The sequence below is a fragment of the Oncorhynchus tshawytscha genome, linkage group LG11, assembly GCF_018296145.1.
Source record: "Oncorhynchus tshawytscha isolate Ot180627B linkage group LG11, Otsh_v2.0, whole genome shotgun sequence".
Taxonomy (NCBI): domain Eukaryota; kingdom Metazoa; phylum Chordata; class Actinopteri; order Salmoniformes; family Salmonidae; genus Oncorhynchus; species Oncorhynchus tshawytscha.
Genome location: NC_056439.1, coordinates 44,452,182 through 44,473,833, shown reverse-complemented (window position 1 = coordinate 44,473,833; position 21,652 = coordinate 44,452,182). Strand labels below are relative to the sequence as shown.

At 39.2% G+C, this 21,652-nt stretch overlaps 1 protein-coding gene and 1 long non-coding RNA gene across 2 annotated transcripts in view; one reads left to right on the top strand and one right to left on the bottom strand.

Annotated features, from left to right (window-relative positions):
* Positions 1-21,652, bottom strand: part of LOC112262047 — a 57,047-nt gene that overhangs the window by 9,961 nt on the left and 25,434 nt on the right. The gene's annotated exons all lie outside the window — the stretch shown is intronic.
* On the top strand, positions 1,753-20,979 carry LOC112262045 (saposin-C). The gene is made up of 4 exons (XM_024437718.2): positions 1,753-1,970; positions 8,647-8,747; positions 14,314-14,400; positions 20,413-20,979. Exons 1-4 carry the CDS (start codon positions 1,931-1,933, stop codon positions 20,572-20,574), a joined length of 390 nt encoding a protein of 129 aa, XP_024293486.1. The 5' UTR covers positions 1,753-1,930; the 3' UTR covers positions 20,575-20,979.

Below are 21,652 nucleotides of genomic sequence, written 5' to 3'. Positions count from 1 at the left end.
ATGATTTACTTACTAAGTGATTTGGACCATGATTTACCTATCACGGACCAAACACACCAACACAGATGTAAAGAGGGCACGATAATGCCTCTTCCCCCTCAGGAGGCTGAAAATATTTGGCATGGGCCCTCAGATCCTCAAAAAGTGCCAAAGCTGCCCCATTGAAAGCCTCTTGAATGGCTGCATCACTGCTTGGTATGGAAACTACTCAGCACCCAACCGCAAGGCACTACAGAGGGTAGTGCGTATGGCCCAGTACATCACTGGGCCCAGCTCCCTGCCATCCAGGACCTCTATACCAGGCAGTGTCAGAGTAAGGCTCTAAAAATTGTTAAAGACTCTAGCCACCCAAGTCATAGACTGTTCTCTTTGCTACCGAATGGTAAGTGGTACCGGAGAGCCAAGTCTGGGACCAAAGGCTCCTGAACAGTTTCTACCCTCAAGCCATAAGACTACTGAACGGTTAATCAAATGGCTACCCAGATTACATGCAGTGCTGGAAAAAGCTGAGTTTTGAGTCTCATAGCAAAAGGTCTGAATACTTATGTAAATAAGTTATTTCTGTTTGTAATATTTTATACATTTGTAAAAATGTCTAAACTTATTTTCACTTTGTCATTATGGGGTACTGTGTGTAGATTGCTGAGGATAAAAAAACGAACATTTTAGAATAAGGCTTTAAGGTACCAAATGTGTAAAAAATGAGTCTGAATACATTCCGAAGGCAGTGTACAAACATTTAAATCGAGTCTCCCACAAACAGCAAAACTTTGCAACCTCCATTTGGCTTTACTGCATTTATTTGGTCATTAAACTTGTTACTACATAGCTGATACATTTGAAAGTTAACTCTCATTATCAGCAGACTACAGATAAGGAGAGGCGTTGTGGTCAGGTGAAATCAGATTCAAATCCCTGCAGCATTCCACTTAATTTCAATATCATACATTAGCATGGTTAGGAGAGCACTTCTATCATATAAAATGTAAATGGGCTTGTCAATTGTGTACACATTTAGAAAATGTGTTGGCTCTAGGTTGTGAACGTTTTAGGCCGCACACTGAGTTGCCACAAGTCAGGATGTAGCATTTACATATAACTGCCAAAATAATGGAAACACTTGAGTAGATGAGAGATTCAAGTATATTGAAAGCAGGTGCTTCCACACATGGTTCCTGAGTTAATTAAGCAACTAACATCCCTTCATGCTTAGGGTCATGTATAACAATGCTGGGCAGGCCATTTTTTTAGGCTAACATGGCTACGCCCCCATAGGATGTCAATGCCCCTATCCACAGGGCACAAGTGGTCACTGAATGGTTTGATGAGCATGAAAATTATGTAAACCATATGCCATGGTCATCTCAGTCACCAGATCTCAACACAATTGAACACTTATGGGTGATTCTGGAGTGGTGCCTGAGACAGCGTTTTCCACCACCATCAACATGACACCAAATTATGGAATTATTGTGGAAGAAAGGAGTTGCATCCCTCCAGTGATGTTTCAGAAACCTGTAGAATCTATGCCAAGGTGAATTGAAGCTGTTCTGGCCCGTAGATGCCCAACACCCTATTAAGACACTCTGTTGGTGTTTCCTTTATTTGGGCAGTTATCTGTATTTGTGGTACAGCTAGTGAAAAAGGAAGTCAGCTTTCTGATCTTCGCTTTGAAGAATGATAGTGTTTCAATGGCCATTTATAAAATACCTTAAACGACAATATTGCCCCCCCCTCCCTCCCGGGCTCAGATCCAAACCCTTAACCTTGCCAACCACGCTCCTTCCCCTCCGCAACGGCAACCAATCAAGCCAGAGGCAATGGGTAGAAAAGAGCAGACGTTCTGTGCTCTCCAACCAGGACCAAGTTAACTACACTGTCTTACAACAGTTGCTTTATTATCCATTTCTACCTTTTGACTGAGAAGAAGATGAGGGTCATCAATATCGGTCTTCTGCTGGTTTGTGCAGGTAAATATATGGGTCATATTGAAATCCAGCTTTAGGGTAAGTCCATTTAAATTCAATACATGTTTGCCCATGGAAGAACTGGTCAGAAATTACATTTTTAACCTGATTAACATTCAGGAGACAAAAGGTGCTCAAAGTTGAATAATTTTGCATACCCCACCATACCATGAGACATCCATGTCTTCATCACTGGAAAAGATAAACAGTTGAGTTTGATATCATTTAAATGCTTACAAGTGTTGTCAATCTACAGTATTTTATTATGTCTTGAATATTTTTCTTTTATAAAGAATTGTCATTTTGAAAACTGTTAACATGACAATGGTTAATCAAATCTCCCCATTTCTGCCCATTTTTTTGCTCAGTTTTGCAGACCTTCTCATACAGCTGCAACTGTATATGCATTCGTAAATCTAGACCTTTCTTGAGTTGGGCTCTGGGTTGGTGCAACTGTTCAGAATCTGAGTCTATGGTTGTTGTGGGGGAGGGGTTGAGTGTGTATGAGTGTGTGTGTGTGTGTGGCTGTGTATCCCATAACTGTTGCGAGGGAGTAAAATATGTTCGGGACAATATAGGATGAATCACAATAATTGTTTGCTAAAATAATAAACACTTGCCATAATGTAATTTTGGTAAATGGCGAGACTGGTGAGAGTTAAAAATCTTTTGCATAAACTGTCTACATTACTACATATACAGTATAAATGGCTAATTATGGAAAATGAGAAACAGGATTTTTAAAGTATATATTTTTTAATGGCTATATATAATACAAATCGAGGTAAGGGCGATGGAAATGCATATGACAGTTGATCTGCTTCTGTTTTGTGGGTGGCACTGGGTGCTCTTTTCGAAGGATGGGTCCCAGTCTCTCGGGTCCATGGGATCCTGGGGGCCTTTTGGCGGTCTGCCGGGCATTGGGATGACAACCCAACTCGGGATGAGGAGGGCTTTTAGTGGGTGGAATAGTGGGGACCAATTGGAGGTTTACTCAGTAGCAATGCAAATATCAAATATCATCAGCTTTAGACATTCAATCGTCATGTTATATTTTAATGGTACGTTTACAAACCTTATATTATGATAAATAGAATAGAAACTTGTGTTTCATTATGGTAATTGGTGAAATAAGTATAGCCAGTTATAATTGTAATGTTTATATGGCAGATCATAAGAAAGATAATAAGAAAAGACTATCAGTATTTACCTGGCTAAAAGGAAGGTATATAATATCTATTGTTTACAGGAAACTCATTCAACAATTTTAGATGAAGTTTTGTGGAAAAAGGACTGGGGGGGAAATATATTTTTCCCATGGGCAAAGAAATTCATAAGGGGTGGTGATATTAATTAACAGTAATTTTGATCTAATTGTGCTAATTGTCCAAACACATCATCAAGGTAGATGCATTATTTTAAATATGTTTTTGGACAATAAACAAATGTGGCTTATTAACCTATACGGTCCAAATAATGATGATCCAAGCTTCTTTGAATATATATATAAGAATGTATCAACTCTACAAGCAACACTAGACTCATATTATTATGGTGGGAGCTTTTAATACGGTTTTAAATACCTCTATGGACCGTAAAGGAAATCACATTACAAACTATCACCCTCAGGCACTTCAGGAAATCATGAATGTCATGGATATATTGGAATTAGTGGATATATGACCTAGAGAGATATACATGGCGGAGGCTTAATCAAGCTAGTCTTCTTGATTACTTTCTTATGTCATTCTCTCTGGCACCAAAACTTTAAAAAGTGTTGATAGGGGACAGAATGCGGTCGGATAATCACATAATTGGCATATATATAAAACTCTTACAGAATTTCCATGTGGCGAGGATTTAGAAATTGAATCAAAGCCAACTGGATGATAACTTGTTTTAAACTAGGACAGAATTTATAACTAACTTTTTCCGATATACCATAGGTACAGCAGATTCCCTTATTGTATGGGGCACTTTTAAATGTGCCTTTAGACACCATGCAATTCAGCACTCATCTATAAAAAGAAAGCAATTTTGGTCAAAAGAGTCCATATTAACAAAGGAAACTGAAGGACTAACAGTACAGTTAAATAGCAATAAAACTGTACCATAGAGAGACAGAATACGTTAGAGGAAAAACAAAATGAAATGGTGGAACTTATTCAAGAAAGATCCAGTGTAATATATTATAAAATAAAGCGAAATGGATGGAATATCGGAAAAATGCACCAAATTATTTTTCAATCTTCAACAGAAATGCCACCAATTTTTTTTTTACTGGAGTAAAACAAGGTTATCCATTATCGGCATATATATTTATTATTGCCATTGAAATATTAGGTGTTAAAATTAGATCCAACAATAATATTAAAGGGATTAGAAATCCGTGGTTTAAAAAAAAGGTGTCATTGTACGCTGATGATTCATGTTTTCTTTCAAAACCACAATTTGAATCCCTGCACAGCCGCAGAGGATCTAGATACTTTTTCTGAACTCTCTGGATTAAAACCAAATTATGAGAAATTATGAGAAATTATTTTTGACATTACCGTGTAGTTTACCAATAAAATGGTCTGACGGGGATGTGGACATACTCAGTATATTTCTCCGGATATAAAGAAATGATCTCAATCCAATCAGTAAGATCTTGCTACCATGGAAATGAAAATACCCGTGGAAAAATCACCCTGATGAATTATTTAGTCATATCACACTATTTGTTTATGGTTTTGCCTACACCTAGTGACTTGCTTTCTAAATGATATGAAGAATAAATAAATAAATATAAATAAAAGGGCCGATTTATATAACGAATATGAATTCGGAGGGCAGAAATGATTTAATATTAAAGCATTTGCCTTGTCACTAAAGGCATCAGTCATACAAAAGTTATACTTAAATCCAAAATTGTTCTCTAGTAAATTAGTAAGAATGTCTCACCCCGTGTTGGGGTGGCAGGTAGCTTAGTGTTTAGAGCTTTAGGCCAGTAACTGAAAGGTTGCTCGATCAAATCCCTGAGCTGACAAGGTAAAAATCTGTTGTTCTGCCCCTGAATAAGGCAGTTAACCCACACAACAGTGGGTTAACTGTTAACCCGCCGTCATTGTAAAGAAGAATTTGTTCTTAACTGACATGCTTAGTTAAATTAAATGTTCTTTATTCAGATTACAACTGCTCACTTTTGGTTATTTGAAAACGAAATCATCTCCAAAATCTTGTTATTTTTTAAACAAGCCTTTGAAATTTGGTTGCAAATTCATTTTAATCCACCTGAAATGACAGAACAAATAATACAACAAATATTGTGGTTAAACTGAAATATACTAATTGATAAAAAAAACATTGTTTTTAATAATTAAAAAAAAAGTTATAATCTTTGTAAATTATATCATAAATAGGACTGGTGGAGTTGTCACACATGTAGCTAACATAGACATACGGAAATGTCTTCTCTACCCAAAATTACAACCAACTAATTGCAGCATTATCACAACAATGGAGGCAAAAGTAAGAAACTTGGTCCTTAAATACCAAAAAATGGTTAAAGAAAATTGTGATAAATAAAAATACATATCAATTTCATTGAAGGACCAAAATAATTGACAGCTGTGCCATATAAGTTGCAAAATAGTTGGGAAGAGATTTTTCGATGTACTGATTCAATGGCACATGGTTTATGAACTGAAACGCAAAACAACGCCGGATTCAAAACTTCAAAATGTTCAATTAAAATGTCTATACAAAATTCTTGCAACCAATAGAATGTTATATACATGGGGGATACAATCTTCCCAGCTCTGTAGATATTGCTGCGAGGAAAGCAGAAGCATTATATAATTTATAATGGTACTGTCCAAATGTAGCTTGTTTTTGGTCACAGGTCCAGGAATGGCTGAAGAATTGAGGAATAGCAACATTTACCTAGTACTAATGCTGCAGATAGCAATACTGGGTTATTTTAAAAGTCATAGTCAATCGACCAAAAATATAATAATTATTTTATCATAATCATTTTTTACATCTTTAATTTACAAACTGTAGAAGCTATGAGAATAGAAAGGTTCAGTACTTTTGTGAAACATCACAGCACAATTGACAATATATATGCCAAATAGAAATCCAGGGAATTTTTACTTGGATTAAATGTCAGGAATTGTGAAAAACTGAGTTTAAAAGTATTTGGTTAAGGTGTATGTAAACTTCCGCCAAATACATTTAAACTCAGTTTTTCACAATTTAATTTTTAAAACTTGGGTCAAACATTTTGGGTATCCTTCCACAATCTTCCCACAATAAGTTGCGTAAATTTTGGCCCATTCCTCCTGACAGAGCTGGTGTAACCGAGTCAGTTTGTTAGGCCTCCTTGCTCGCACACACTTTTTCAGTTCTGCCCACACATTTTATGGGATTGAGGTCAAGGCTTTGTGATGGCCACTCCAATACCTTGACTTTGTTGTCCTTAACTTCATTTTGCTACAACTTTGGAAGAATGCTTGGGGTCATTGTCCATTAGGAAGACCCATTTGTGACCAAGCTTTAACTTCCTGACCGATGTCTTGAAATGTTGCTTCAATATAGCCACATAATTTTCCTACCTCATTATGCCATCTATTTTGATAAGTGCAACAGGCCCTCCTACAGCAAAGCGACCCCACAACATGATGCTGCCACCCCTGTGCTTCACGGTTGGGATGGTGTTCATCAGCTTGCAATCATCCCCCTTTTTCCTCCAAACATAACGATGGTCATTATGGCCAAACAATTCTATTTTTATTTCATCAGACCAGGGGACATTTCTCCAAAAAGTACGATCTTTGTCCCCATGTGCAGTTGCAAACCGTAGTCTGGCTTTTTTATGGCGCCTTTCAGGTTATGTCGATATAGGTCTCGTTTTACTGTGGATATATATGCTTTTGTAACTGTTTCCTTCAGCATCTTCACAAGGTCCTTTGCTGTTGTTCTGGGATTGATTTGCACTTTTCGCACCAAAGTACGTTCATCTCTAGGAGACAAAAGGCGTCTCCTTCCTGAGCGGTGTGGCGGCTGCGTCGTCCCATGGTGTTTATACTTGCGTACTATTGGTTGTACAGATGAATGTGGTACCTTCAGGCATTTGGTAATTGCTCCCAAGGATGAATCAGACTTGTGGAGGTCTACAATTTCCTTGAGGTCTTGGCTAATTTCTTTTAATTTTCAAATGATGTCAAGCAGAGGCACTGAGTTTGAAGGTTGACCTTGAAATACACCCACAGGTACACCTCCATTTGACTCAAATGAAGTCAATTAGCCTATCAGAAGCTTCTGAAGCCATGATATAATTTTCTGGAATTTTCCAAGCTGTTTAAAAGGCACATTCAACTTAGTGTATGTAAACTTCTGACCCACTGGAATTGTGATGCAGTGAATTATAAGTTAAATAATCTGTCTGTACACAATTGGTGGAACAATTAATTGCGTCATGCACAAAGTAGATGTCCTAACCGACTTTCCTAAACTATAGTTTGTTAACAAGAAATTTATGGAGTGGTTGAAAAACGAGTTTTAATGATTCCAACCTAAGTTTATGTAAACTTCAGACTTCAACTGTATATAGATATATATATATATATATATTTACCCCAAAAATATATGGGGGATTGAAAATTATGCAGACGATTACATTGATGGAAGCAACAATCTGCAATATTAAGGCTGATCCACCCCCTTACTTCACGTTCTATTTTATTTAAAAAAAATAATGCATCTAAAAACGATTCAACTCCGATTTTTTTTTAAGCTTAAACCCTATTTCAAATCTGAGCTTTTTGTGTTGTTTCCGCCATCGGTTGAGACAACATGAGTGTCATTTCAAATCATAGAAAAAAATAATTAATAGATGGTACCTATCCCTTCAAGACCACTGCAACTTAGATGGTAAATCATTTACATTTTAAATTAATAGTACATTTTACTTCTAATTACTCCCACAAAGATGACCCACCCGCTGCCAAATGTCAATTTAAATGGTCATGTCTATTCTGGTATCTTATGATTTCAATAGGTTTCCTATCGAGGATTGACAGTATAATCTTTAACAGATATTCCCATTCAAGTCAACATTCTCTGATGTGAATCTAATGGTTGGAGGTCCACACATTTTAGTACATTTATCAGCCAAAACATGATATCCACCCTGTCTTCAAGAGCATGTTGTGTCTCAATCGATGGCGAGCACAACACAACTTAGATGATGATGTAGAATAGGGTCTAAACTACAACATCTGTCAACATGAAAAAAATAGAAATGTTCACGTTTTTAGATCATTGATTTATTTTAAACCTTTTTCCCCCCAGAAATGATAAAATATTTGACAACCCCGTTTGTAAGCTTTTAAATTATATTAATCTCAGCCATTGAATATTTCCCAGTGATGAAGACATGGATGTCTCAGTATGGTGGGTTATGCAAAATATGTAAACATTGAACACCTTTATCTCTTTAATATCTTGGCATTCAGGTCTAAAATGTCACTTTCTGAGCACTCCTACAATGGTCATATATGAACGGAATCATTCAAATCGAAAGGGGTGCTGTCAAAAAGTGATTGAATCCAAATGGATTGACCATTTACCTATTGTAAAGATGTTACCGTTTTTGTCATAAAATGACAATGCTAATAGAATCTTTTTTTTGTAGCCTTTGCTCAGTCCTTCAAGTCTCAAGGTGGGGGGAATCTGAAAGAGGAGGAGGACATGTGGGGGGCCTACCTAATGGACAGAGATGACAACCATGCCGAGGTAGTGTTGGAGACTTTTCATTGTATTGTATTAGTGAGTACTGCCCCGGACAAAAACACCTGATTCAGTTTGATAACTAGTTAATAAGTTGAATCTGGTATGCTTGTCCGGGTCTACCAAATAATTTGTACTGTTGGGGATACTCATGGACTCTAGTTGAGAAACACTGGCCAACACAATACCCAGCTAGCACATTTGGTTCCTTGGAAGGTGTGGGAACGTATGTTTTTGGTTTAACATTGGCTGTGGGAAAGAAGATATATTTTTTCTGACCAGTAAAACTGGACACTTTTGTTTTACATTCTAAGAACAGAAAGGAACATTTTGTCTGTTCTGGGAACGTTTATTTTTAGGTTGCAGAGAGGTTCTGAGAACGTTTTATTTTGGTTCCTTTAATACTTTTCTGGGAGGTTATATTAATGCTTTGAGAAGGGAAATTATAGGTTATTTTGAGGTTTTTGAATAACTTCCACTAAATGTTTCAATAAGACTTTTAATAACACTGCTAGCTTATTTCTTGGAACTCCAAGCACAGATAGGACACATGGAAATTCCTTATTCATTAATTATGCAAAAACATGTATTTTGTATTGTAATACGGAATTAGTCCACTGAGCCACCAGAATAAAACTAGCATGCCATTTCAAAGGAAACAAGCACTCATTAAGATCAGGTGTGGTCAATTAGTGGGCACGGCCAACACAACTTTACAGTGAAATGCTTACTTACATGCCCACTCTCAATAGTGTAGAGTTAAAAAAGTAACACACATATTTGCTAAATAAAAAAATAATTTGTAACTCAATAAAAACAATAATGAGGCTATTTACAAGGAGCACCAGTACCAAGTCAATGTGCAGGGGTATGAGGCAGTTGAGGAAATGTAGTATGTACATGTGGGTAGGGGTAAAAGTGTCTAGGCAATCAAGATCTATAATAAACAGAATAGCAGCAGTGTATGTGGGAGTGTGTCTATGTGTGAGTGTCGTCAATATGTATGTGGTGTGTGTGTGTGTGAGCGTATGAGTGTGTTGGAGTGTCAGTGTAGTATGTGTGAGTGTGTAGATTGAGTCTAGTGAGTGTGCATAGAGCCAGTGCAAGGAAGTCAATTTAGATCAAGAAACAAATAACAAAGGGGTTAAATTTAAATTGTGCGGGTAGCCATTTGATTAACTGTTCAGCAGTCTTATTGCCTGAGGGTAGAAGCTGTTTAGGTGCCTTTTGGACAAAGACTTGGCACTCCGGTACTGCTTGCCGTGGGGTAGCATAGAGAATAGTTTGACCCTGGTGGCTGCAGTCTTTCACAATTTTTAGGGCCTTTCTCTGACACCTCCTGATATAGAGGTCCTGGATGGCAGGGAATTTGTCCCCAGTGAACATACTTCAAACTTCTTATGGCTTGGGCAGTATTTCGACGTCTGGATGAGAAGCGTGCCCAAAGTAAACTGCCTGTTAATCAGGCCCAGAAGCTAGGACATGCATATAATTGGTAGATTTGGATAGAAAACACTCTAAAGTTTAATGTCTATGATTATAAGAGAACTGATATGGCAGGTGAAAACCTGAGGAAAATCCATCCAGGATATGGGATTTTTTTGATGTGGGTATTTTCAATTGAAAGCCTATACAGTATCTAATGGGTTAGGATCCAGATTGCAGTTCCTATGGCTTCCACTAGATGTCAACAGTCTTTAGACCTTGTTTCAGGCTTGTCGTCTGAAAAATGAAGAAGAATGAGACCTTTTGTCAGTGGACTGAGGAAGAATTCAGAGCTGGTTTGCGCTCGTGACCGATTACGCGCCCTTCGTTGTCTTTCCTTTCTATTGAATACGCTTTTGTCCGGTTGAAATATTATCGATTATTTAGACAATTGACAACCTGAGGATTAATTGTAAACATTGTTTGACATGTTTCGACGAACTTTACCGGTACTATTAGGATGAATTCGTCTGCATGACCGCCTTGTAGCGTGTGGATTAATGAACAAAACGCGCCAACAAAACTGAGTTTTTGGGATACAAAGAGGGACTTTATCGAACAAAACAAACATTATAGTGTGGCTGGGACTCTTGTGACTGCAACCATATGAAGATCTTCAATGGTAAGTGATTAATTTTAGAGCTGTCCGCAGATAATCGCATGTTATGCTTTCGCCGTAAAGCTTTATTGAAATCTGACAATGCGGCTGGATTAAACCTCTCTGGGATAGGGGGGACGCTTTTGTCCCACGTCGCCAATTTCCAGGTAAAATGCAGAGCGACAAATTCAAATAAAATTATATAAAAATCTAACTTTCATTAAATCACACATGTAAGATACCAAATTAAAGCTACACTCGTTGTGAATCCAGCCAACATGTCAGATTTCAAAAAGGCTTTTCGGCAAAAGCATAAGATGCTATTATCTGATGATAGCACAACAGTAAAAGAGTAGCATATTTTAACCCTGCAGGCGCAACACAAAACGCAGAAATAAAATGTAAATCATTCCTTACCTTTGACAAGCTTCTTTTGTTGGCACTCCAATATGTCCCATAAACATCACAAATGGTCCTTTTGTTTGATTAATTCCATCCATATATATCCAAAATGTCCATTTATTTGGCACGATTGATCCAGAAAAAAAGAGCTTCCAATTTGAGCAACGTCACTACAAAATATCTCAAAAGTTACCTGTAAACTTTGCCAAAACATTTCAAACTACTTTTGTAATACAACTTTAGGTATTTCTAACTTCTTGGATATAGGGTGCGCTATTTAAATTTTTGGATGAAAAACGTTCCCATTTTAAACAAGATATTTTGTCACGAAAAGATGCTCGACTATGCATATAATTGACAGCTTTGGTAGGAAAACACTCTGACGTTTCCAAAACTGCAAAGATATTGTCTGTGAGTGCCACAGAACTGATATTACAGAAAAAACCCAGATAAAAATCCAATCAAGAAGTGCCGCATTTTTTGAAACCGCCTCATGCCAATGACTCCTTATATGGCTGTGAATGGGCCACGAATGAGCTTAGGCTTTCTGTCGCTTCCCCAAGGTGTCGACAGCATTGTGACGTATTTGTAGGCATATCATTGGAAGATTCACCATAAGAGACTACATCTACCAGGTGGTCGCTTGGTGTCCTCCGTCGCAATTATTGCGTAATCCAATCTCCAGCTGCAGTATTTTTCCGTTTGCTTCTGATGAGAAGCCAACTGCCATCACTGATAGATTATCGAATAGATATGTGAAAAACACCTTGAGGATTGATTCTAAACAATGTTTGCCATGTTTCTGTCGATATTATGGAGCTAATTTGGAAAAAAGTTTGGCGTTGTAAGTGACTGCATTTTCCGGTCTTTTTCTTAGCCAAACGTGATGAACAAAACGGAGCTATTTCGTCTACACAAATAATCTTTTTGGAAAAAATGAACATTTGCTATCTAACTAAGCGTCTCGTCATTGAAAACATCCGAAGTTCTTCAAAGGTAAATGATTTTATTTTAATGCTTTTCTTGTTTTTGTGAAAATGTTGCCTGCTGAATGCTAGGCTAGGCTATCACAAATGCTTGTGTAGCTTTGGTTGAAAAGCATATTTTGAAAATCTGAGATGACAGTGTTGTTAATAACTTCTTGAGTGTAGGGGGCAGGATTTTCGTTTTTGGCAAAAAACGTACCCATTTGGAAACGGCCTATTTCTCAGGCCAAGAAACAGTTTCCAAAACTGTCAAATAATTGTCTGTGAGTATAACAGAACTGATATTGCAGGCGAAAACCTGAGGAAAATCAAACCAGGAAGTGGCTTCTATTTTGAAAGCTCCATGTTCCATAACCTGTCTTCGCTCCATTTAAAGGGATATCAACCAGATTCCTTTCCCTATGGCTTCCTCAAGGTGTCAACAGTCTTTAGACATAGTTTCAGGCTTTTATTTTGAAAAATTAGCGAAAGATATCACGTCAGTGGATAGCTGGGTGTTCGCAGAGTTTTGCTCTTGCAACAGAGTGGGGCAGCCATTGTCTCTCCCTCTCCTATTGAAAAAGCGACAGTCCCGGTTAATATATTATTGATTATATATTTTAAAAACAACCTCAGGATTGTTTATAAAAAACATTTGACATGTTTCTGTGGACATTACGGATACTATGTGGAATTTTCATCTGCGATGTCGTGACCGCTCAAGCCTGTGGATTTCTGAACATTAACGCGCCAAACAAATGGAGGTATTTTGGATATAAAAATAATCTTTATGGAACAAAAGGAACATTTATTGTGTAACTGGGAGTCTCGTGAGTGAAAACATCCGAAGATCATCAAAGGTAAGCGATTTAATCTATTGCTTTTCTGACTTTCGTGACCAATCTACTTGGCTGCTAGGTGTTTGTAATATTTGTCTACTGAGAGAGATGTTCTTACATAAACGCTTGTTATGCTTTCACCGAAAAGCTGTATTGAAATCTGACACGCCAGGTGGATTAACAACACGCTAAGCTGTGTTTTGCTATATTGCTATATTATTGATTTCATGAACATTTAGAAATTTTATTTGAATTTGGCGCACTGAAATTCAGCGGGTGTTGATGAAAATGATCCCGCTAATGGGATGGGTGCGTCAAGAAGTTAACTCTATCCTGTTTTGTTCATGCTGAGAACGGAATGTCTATGTTTTTAAATAGCATTCTTTGTTCAAGTTGTGTCTATGGTTTTCTTAACTTTCTCAGAAAGATTTGAGAACATGAATGAATAGAACCATGAAAACAACTTAATGCTTAAGTACAGAAATTCCCACAGAACAACGTTGCTTCTGAACATTCGTGGAACAATTTGAGAACATGACTTTAAATAGAACCATGAGGAAACATTATGCTAAAGTAATGAAATTCCCACAGAAGTACGGTGTTTCTTAACATTCACTGAACTATTTGAGAACATTCCCGATGTCAAAACAGTTGAACGTTCAGAGAACATTACCAAAATGTAAATGTAACCATGTTTGAACTTTTAGGAAAGCTTATATTAAAGTAATTTTATAAAATTGTTTCATGTGAAGTTCCTTAAATGTGCTGAGAATGTACCAAAGCCAACCCACTGGGCACACACATTTTGAATCAACGATGTATCCATGTCATTTCAAATGAAATTACGCTGAACCAATGTGGAATAGACATCAATTTGACGTCTGTGGGAAGCAACTTTCCCAGAAAGTTACGGGAAGTTTGTTTGCAAAATAACCATAGGTCAACAACGCTCTCACCAAGCTCTAAGACACGTGGTTCTCAGAACGGTATGTGCTAGCTGGGAAGCCTAAAGAAATTGGGGTTTGCATGAGGTTGCATGAAAAAGCACCAGTGCCAGTCTGTTTGTGTTACCATCCCAACTCCTTGTCACCCATTGTCATGCCAAACATGTGAAGAGAGCAGAAACAGACTAAGCCCAGTGGTGATTGTTTTAATTAATCCCAAAGAAAGAAAGAAACATTAATCTAGGTTAATGTCATTATTTGGCAATACCATTTTGCCATGTCATATTTAAGTAAATACCTGATCATTTTTGTAACCTAAAATGTCTCCATCTCCCTCAGATCAAAGCTGTCCTTCCAGGTACCTGCTTTGCGTGTAAGCGCATCATCAACAAGGTCAAGGCCCAGCTGGATGGTGATAATAACAAGGTAATGATGACAGATTGCTCACCTTCCATTTTACAGTCACAGAACAAACTCACGTTAGCTTTACACTCTTTAATAAATATAATGCAAATACACTTTTTAGTTGTAGTGTTGATGGATTCTGGGTGCTAACGTCTAAACTTGGGATAGGGTTAATTTTCAGGTATCCTATTGAACTATTGAGTGCTTAGATTTAGAGGGTCTACACCAGAAGTTAATGGTTATCTGTAGGAGGAAGGTATATGGTGTGTGCAATTAAGCTTGGAATGTGCTGAGTGCAGGGAAAACGATCACGTGAGGGGAGAGGGGAGATAGCCATGGATTAGTGATGAAGGGGGTCGAGGTATGTCTGGTCACGTTAAGAGAAAAAAAGTTTATTGCCCGTATCACTTAGTTTCCTGCCTAGAAATATTCACCTTTATTTAACCAGGTAGGCCAGTTGAGAACAAGTTCTCATTTACAACTGCTACCTGGCCAAGATATAACAAAGTAGTGCGACACAAATAACACAGAGTTACACATGGGATAAACAAACTTACAGTCAATAACAAAACAGAAAAGTCTATATACAGTGTGGGCAAATGTAGTAAGATTAGGGAGGTAAGGCAATAAATAGACTTTAGTGGCGAAATAATTACAATTTAGCAATTAAACACTGGAGTGATAGATGTGCAAGTAGAAATACTGGGGTGTAAAGGCGCAAAACAAATATATGGGGATGAGTTAGTTGGGTGGGCTATTTACAGATGGGCCATGTAAAGGTATAATGATCGGTAAGCTGCTCTGACAGCTGATGCTTAAAGTTAGTGAGGGAGATATAAGTCTCCAGCTTCGGTGATTTTTGCAATTAGTTTCAGTCATTGGCAGCAGAGAACTGGAAGGAAAGGCGGCCAAAGGAGGAGATGGCTTTGGGGGTAACCAGTGAAATATACCTGCTGGAACGTGTGCTACGGGTGGGTGCTGCTATGGTGACCAGTGAGCTGAGATCAGGCGTGGCTTTACCTAGAGCATACAGGTCGCAGTGGTGGGTAGTATATGGGGCTTTGGTGACAAAACGGAATGCACTGTGATAGACTACATCCAATTTGGTGAGTAGAGTGTCGGAGTGTAATGGTTTTCTTCCTGTGAAGGAGAGGCGGACCAAAATGCAGCGTGGTTATTTATAAACATCTTTAATGAAAGATGAAAACGTGAACACTATACAAAATAAGAAAACGTGGAAAAACCAAAACAGTCCTAACTGGTGCAAAACACAGAGACAGGAACAATCACCCACAAAATACCCAAAGAATATGGCTGCCTAAATATGGTTCCCAATCAAAGACAACGATAAACACCTGCCTCTGATTGAGAACCACTCCAGGCAACCATAGACTTACCTAGAACACTCAACTGAACACAACTCCATAGACTACAAAACCCCTAAACAAAACAAGATACATAAATCACCCATGTCACACCCTGGCCTAACCAACATAATAAAGAAAACACAGAATACTAAGGCCAGGGCGTGACACGGAGGCTATTTTGTAAAGGACATAGCCAAAGTCAAGGATCGGTAGGATAGTTCGTTTTACGATGGTATGTTTGGCAGCATGAGTGAAGGAAGCCAATTCTAGATTTAATTTTGGATTGGAGATGCTTAATGTGAGTCTGGAAGGAGAGTTTACAGTCGAACCAGACACCTAGGTATTTGTAGGTGTCCACATATTCTAAGTCAGAACCGTCCAGAGTAGTGACGCTAGAAGGGCGGGCTGGTGAGGGCAGCGATCGGTTGAAGAGCATGCATTTAGTTTTAATTGCATTTAAGAGCAGTTGGAGGCCATGGAAGGAGTGTTGTATAGCATTGAAGCTCGTCTGGAGGTTTGTTAACACAGTGTCAAAAGAATGGCCAGAAGTATACAGAATGGTGTTGAGGTGGATCAGAGAATCACCAGCAGCGACATCATTGATGTATACAGAGAAAAGAGTCAGCCCGAGAATTGAACCCTGTGGCACCCCCATAGATTGCCAGAGGTCCGGACAACAGGCTCTCCGATTTGACACACTGAACTCTGAGAAGTAGTTTGTGAACCAGGCAAGGCAGTCATTTGAGAAACCAAGGCTGTTGAGTCTGCCGATAAGAATGCGGTGATTGACAGAGTAGAAAGCCTTGGCCAGTCCGATGAATACGGCTGCACAGTATTGTGTTTTATCGATGGTGGTTATGATATCGTTTAGGACCTTGACAGTGGCTGAGGTGCACCCATGACTAGCTCGGAAACCAGATGGCATAGCGGAGAAGGTACGGTGGGATTCGAAATTGTCTGGAATCTGTTTGTTAACTTGGCTTTCGAAGACTTTAGAAAGGCAGGGTAGGATAGATATAGGTCTGTAACTGTTTGGGTCTAGAGTGTCACCGCCTTTGAAGAGGGGGATGACCGCGGCAGCTTTTCAGTATTTAGGGATCTCAGACGAAACGAAAGAGAGGTTGAACAGGCTAGTAATAGGGGTTGCAACAATTACAGTGGATCGTTTTAGAAAGAGAGGATCCAGATTGTCTAGCCTGGCTGATTTGTAGGGGTCCAGATTTTGTCAGCTTTCATAACATCAGCTATCTGGATTTGGGTGAAGGACAAATGGGGGAGGCTTGGGCAAGTTGCTGTGGGGGGGTGCAGGGCTGTTGACCGGGGTAGGGGTAGCCAGGTGGAAAGCATGGCCAGCCGTAGAAAAATGCTTATTGAAATTCTCAATTATCATGGATTTATCGGTGGTGACAGTGTTTCCTAGCCTCAGTGCAGTGGGCAGCTGGGAGGAGGTGCTCTTATTCTCCATGGACTTTACAGTGTCCCAGAACTTGTTGGAGTTTGTGCTATAGGATGCACATTTCTGTTTGAAAAAGCTAGCCTTTGCTGTCCTAACTGCAAAGGCTGTTTATTGGTTCCTATTTCCCTAAAAAGTTGCATATCACGGGGGCTATTCGATGCTATTGCAGTACGCCACAGGATGTTTTTGTGCTGGTCAAGGCCAGTCAGGTCTGGAGTGAACCAAGGGCTACTATATCTGTTCTTTGTTCTATTTTTTTTAATGGGGCATGCTTGTTTAAGATGGCGAGGAAAGCACTTTTAAAGAATAACCAGGCATCCACTACTGACGGAATGAGGTCAATATCCTTCCAGGATACCTGGGCTAGGTCGATTAGAAAGGCCTGCTTGATGAAATTGTTTTAGGTAGCGTTTGACAATGATGAGGGGTGGTCGTTTGACCGCGGATCCATTACGGATGCAGGCAATGAGGCAGTGATCGCTGAGATCCTGGCTGAAGACAGCAGAGGTGTATTTAGAGGGCATGTTGGTCAGGATGATATCTATGAGGGTGCCCGTGTTTACGGATTTAGGGTTGTACCTGGTAGGCTTCATGATAATTTGTGTGAGTTTCAGGGCATCTAGTTTATATTGTAGGACGGCCGGGGTGTTAAGCATGTCTCAGTTAGGTCACCTAACAGTACGAGCTCTGAAGATAGATGTGTGGCAATCAATTCCATATGGTGTCCAGGGCACAGCTGGGGGCTGAAGGTGGTCTATAACAAGCGGCAACGGTGAGAGAGTTGTTTCTGGAAAGGTGGATTTTTAAAAGTAGAAACTCAAACTGTTTGGACATAGACCGGGATAGCATGACAGAACTCTGCAGGCTAACTCCACCCCCTTTGGAAGTTCTATCTTGGCGAACATTTTTGTAGTTGGGGATGGACATTTCTGAATTTTTGGTGGCCTTCCTAAGCCAGGATTCAGACACTGCTAAAGCAGTGAATAAAACAAATTTAGGGAGGAGGCTTCTGATGTTCACATGCATGAAACCAAGGCTTTTACGGTTACAGAAGTCAACAAATGATAGCACCTGGGGAATGGGAGTTGAACTTTGGGCTACAGGGCCTGAATTAACCTCTACATCACCAGAGGAACAGTAGAATAAGTGTAGCTTTATTTAACTAGGCAAGTCAGTTAAGAACACATTCTTATTTTCAATTATGGCCTAGGAACAGTGGGTTAACTGCCTATTCAGTGGCAGATTTGTACCTTGTCAGCTCAGGGATTTGAACTATGCAACCTTCCAGTTACTAGTCCAACACTCTAACCACTAGGCTACCCTGCCTCCCCGGTATGGCTACAGGCTATAAGAACTGGTCGTCTAGTGCGTTGAGAACAGAGAATAAAATGAGCAGATTTCTGGACATGGTAGAATAGATTCAAGACATAATGTACAGACAAGAGTATGGTAGGATGTGGATACAGTGGAGGTAAACCTAGGTGTTGAGTGACGATGAGAGAGGTTTCGTCTCTGGAGGGACAAGTTAAAGCATGTGAGGTCTCCACGTGTGTGGGGTGGGACGAAATTGCTATCTAAAGCATTTTGAGCGGGACTGAGGCCTCTACAATGAAATAAAACAGTAAAAACTAGCCAAGACAGCAGTAGACAAGGAATATTGACATTAGAGAGAGGCATAAAGAAATCACAGGTGTTGATCAGGAGAGCTAAGGCAACAACGGGTAAATGGAGATGAATGGGCAGAGTGGGTAAGTTAGGTACATGCAGGACCTGGGTTCGAGGCTGGGGCCGACAGTGAAACAAAAGTAGGTACTGTGTTATTGAAACAGTCCCGGGGGCATCAGCTGTGTACCCGAGTGATCATAGGGTCAAAAGAGCAGCAATAGGTGAGTCAAGGTGCTGTTCGGTAGTCACTACTATGCTAGGCGAGCACTGGACACAGCATTTAGAAAAACTAGCATGCTGACGCTAGTAAATGTTTTTTCGGCAACATCGTAACATAATAGCTTGTTGAGAACACATCGGGCGATCATGTAGGCAGTCCAGTCGTGATGGATTGACTGGGCTCCATGTTGACAATAAAGGGTTCAGGCAAAGGAGGTATTGTAGCCCTAGCATTAGCTTTTATATATATATATATATATATACATACATACATATCAGCTAATGCTAGGGCTACAATACCTCCTTTGATATACCTCCTTTTGATATACCTCCTTTATTTATATATATATATATATATCATTTTTTTTATTACCTTAATTTAACTAGGCAAGTAAGTTAAGAACAAATTCTTATTTTCAATGATGGCCTAGCTTGAGGCTAGCTCAAGGCTAGCTGGTGCTTGCTTCGGGACAGAGGTGTTAGCTAACAGTAGCCACTCATTAGCAGCTAGCAAGCTGCAATGATCCGGAGTAATGATCCGGTGTAATGATCCAGAGCGGCAGGAATCCGATGATATGATGTAGAGAAGCAGTCCGAAATGCTCTGGGTTGATATCGCGCTGTGCAGACTGGCAGGTGTTGTCCGAGAGAAGACTGGCTGATGACGGGGAAAAAAGGCGAGGACCGCTAGCCGTGGCTAACAAAGACTAGTAGCAAGTTAGCTGGCTAGCTCCTGATGGAAGTTTTAGCTATGAGGTATAAAAATAGCAGATCCGTACCACACTGGGTGAGGCGTGTTGCAGGAAAGTATATTTAGTTTGTAGATAGAAAGTGAGATTAAGATATATACGAAAAAGACTGGCTATTTACATGGGATACGACACGGGATAAGACAAAGACAGATACACACGTCCAACTGCAGCGCCACCTTAGATTCAATAAAGATGCAAATGTTTAGCGAGAAGGAGGGAGACTCCACCCAAAGTCGGGTACATATACCACAACTATTTTAAACATGTCTTTGTCTAGTGCAACTGTATTGACCCTCTGGGAAGAATAAACTTGGTTTGAGCTGTCATAGTGTCCGTTGAGTTTTTACTCTGAAAATGTGAAGCTAACAATGTAAACACAAGTCTCATCAATATACAGTATTTTATAGCCATAATAAATCCTAGTCAGGTTCATATTGAAATGATTGAAAAACCCCTTTATACTGCTATATCTCTGCAATTCTCACAATGTTATGTAAGCAAATTCATTTGTGTCACCAATGACATAAAAAAATATATTCTGTAAGTGATCTATATCTCTATATTTTTACTTGCAGGATAACATATCTGCTAAACTGGACTCTATTTGTGGCAGCATGGGGATACTCAAAGCCATCTGCAAGAAGCTTGTCAATAAATACAAAGAAAAACTGATTGACGAACTTGTCAATGATGAGGACGCAAAGGATGCCTGTAAGAAATTGAAGCTATGCAAATAAAATACCATTTACCCATGATTGCCCTGGGCACACGTTTCTTTCAGAACACGCTGTCATAGCTTACCGTAACATTATTTTCATACACAACTGTCTGGATGGAATGGCAGTCTTTAAAGTCACTTATTAACATTGCTAAAGACTGACATTCCATCCAGACAGAAGAGGACTGGCCACCCATCAGAGCCTGGTTCCTCTCTAGGTTTCTTCCCAGGTTCCTGCCTTTCTAGAGTTTTTCCTAGCCACCATGCTTCTACATCTGCATTGCTTGCTGTTTGGGGTTTTTGGCTGGGTTTCTGTATAGCACTTTGTGACATCGGGTGGTGTAAAACAGGCTTCATAAATATATTTGATTGATTGATTACAACTGCAATTTGTATTGAATTAAATACTGAAGGTTATTCAAAACGGTCTCCTTCATTTCACTATAAAACCCTTGCTATTAATGTATACTATCTCCCTGGAATGCATTCTAAAATGAGGGGCTTGGTCTCACCCTTTTGGATATTTTACATTGGAAAAATCATCCTGTGAATTAGGGCTCAATTTGATTGTATCGTGGAAGATCCAAGTTATAGCTCGAATTAAATTTAAAGGCAAAATGACATTCATTTTTACCTTTATTTAACTAGGCAAGTCAGTTAAGAACAAATTCTTATTTCAATGATGGCCTAGGAACAGTGGGTTAACTGCCTTGTTCAGGGGCAGAATGACAGATTTATACCTTGTCAGCTTGGGGATTTGATCTTGCAGCCTTTAGGTTACTAGTCCAACGCTCTAACCACTAGGCTACGCTGCTGCCCCCACCCTGCATTTTAACACAGATCTTCCGCAATACAGATCAAATTCCCCCCTCAACTGACAAAGGTATTTTCACTACTTTCAGAGTACCACTATAAATGTAAACACAAGTCACGCTGTAGTACATAACGTTAGTCGTGATAACTGCTAACGATAAAGGGTTGTGCTAATGATTTCAAGGGTGTAAGTGGTCCATGTCTAAAATGTATTTTGTGACAACACTGGCCCAAAACATTCAGTATCTTGTGACTGAGGAGAATATGAGGACCACCTCTCTTAT

Coding starts and splice junctions, on each gene's coding strand:
- LOC112262045 (XM_024437718.2), top strand. CDS start 1,931: ATGAGGGTCATCAATATCGGTCTTCTGCTGGTTTGTGCAG. Junction 8,748..14,313: donor GAGATGACAACCATGCCGAG/GTAGTGTTGGAG, acceptor CATCTCCCTCAG/ATCAAAGCTGTCCTTCCAGG. Junction 14,401..20,412: donor TGGATGGTGATAATAACAAG/GTAATGATGACA, acceptor TTTTACTTGCAG/GATAACATATCTGCTAAACT.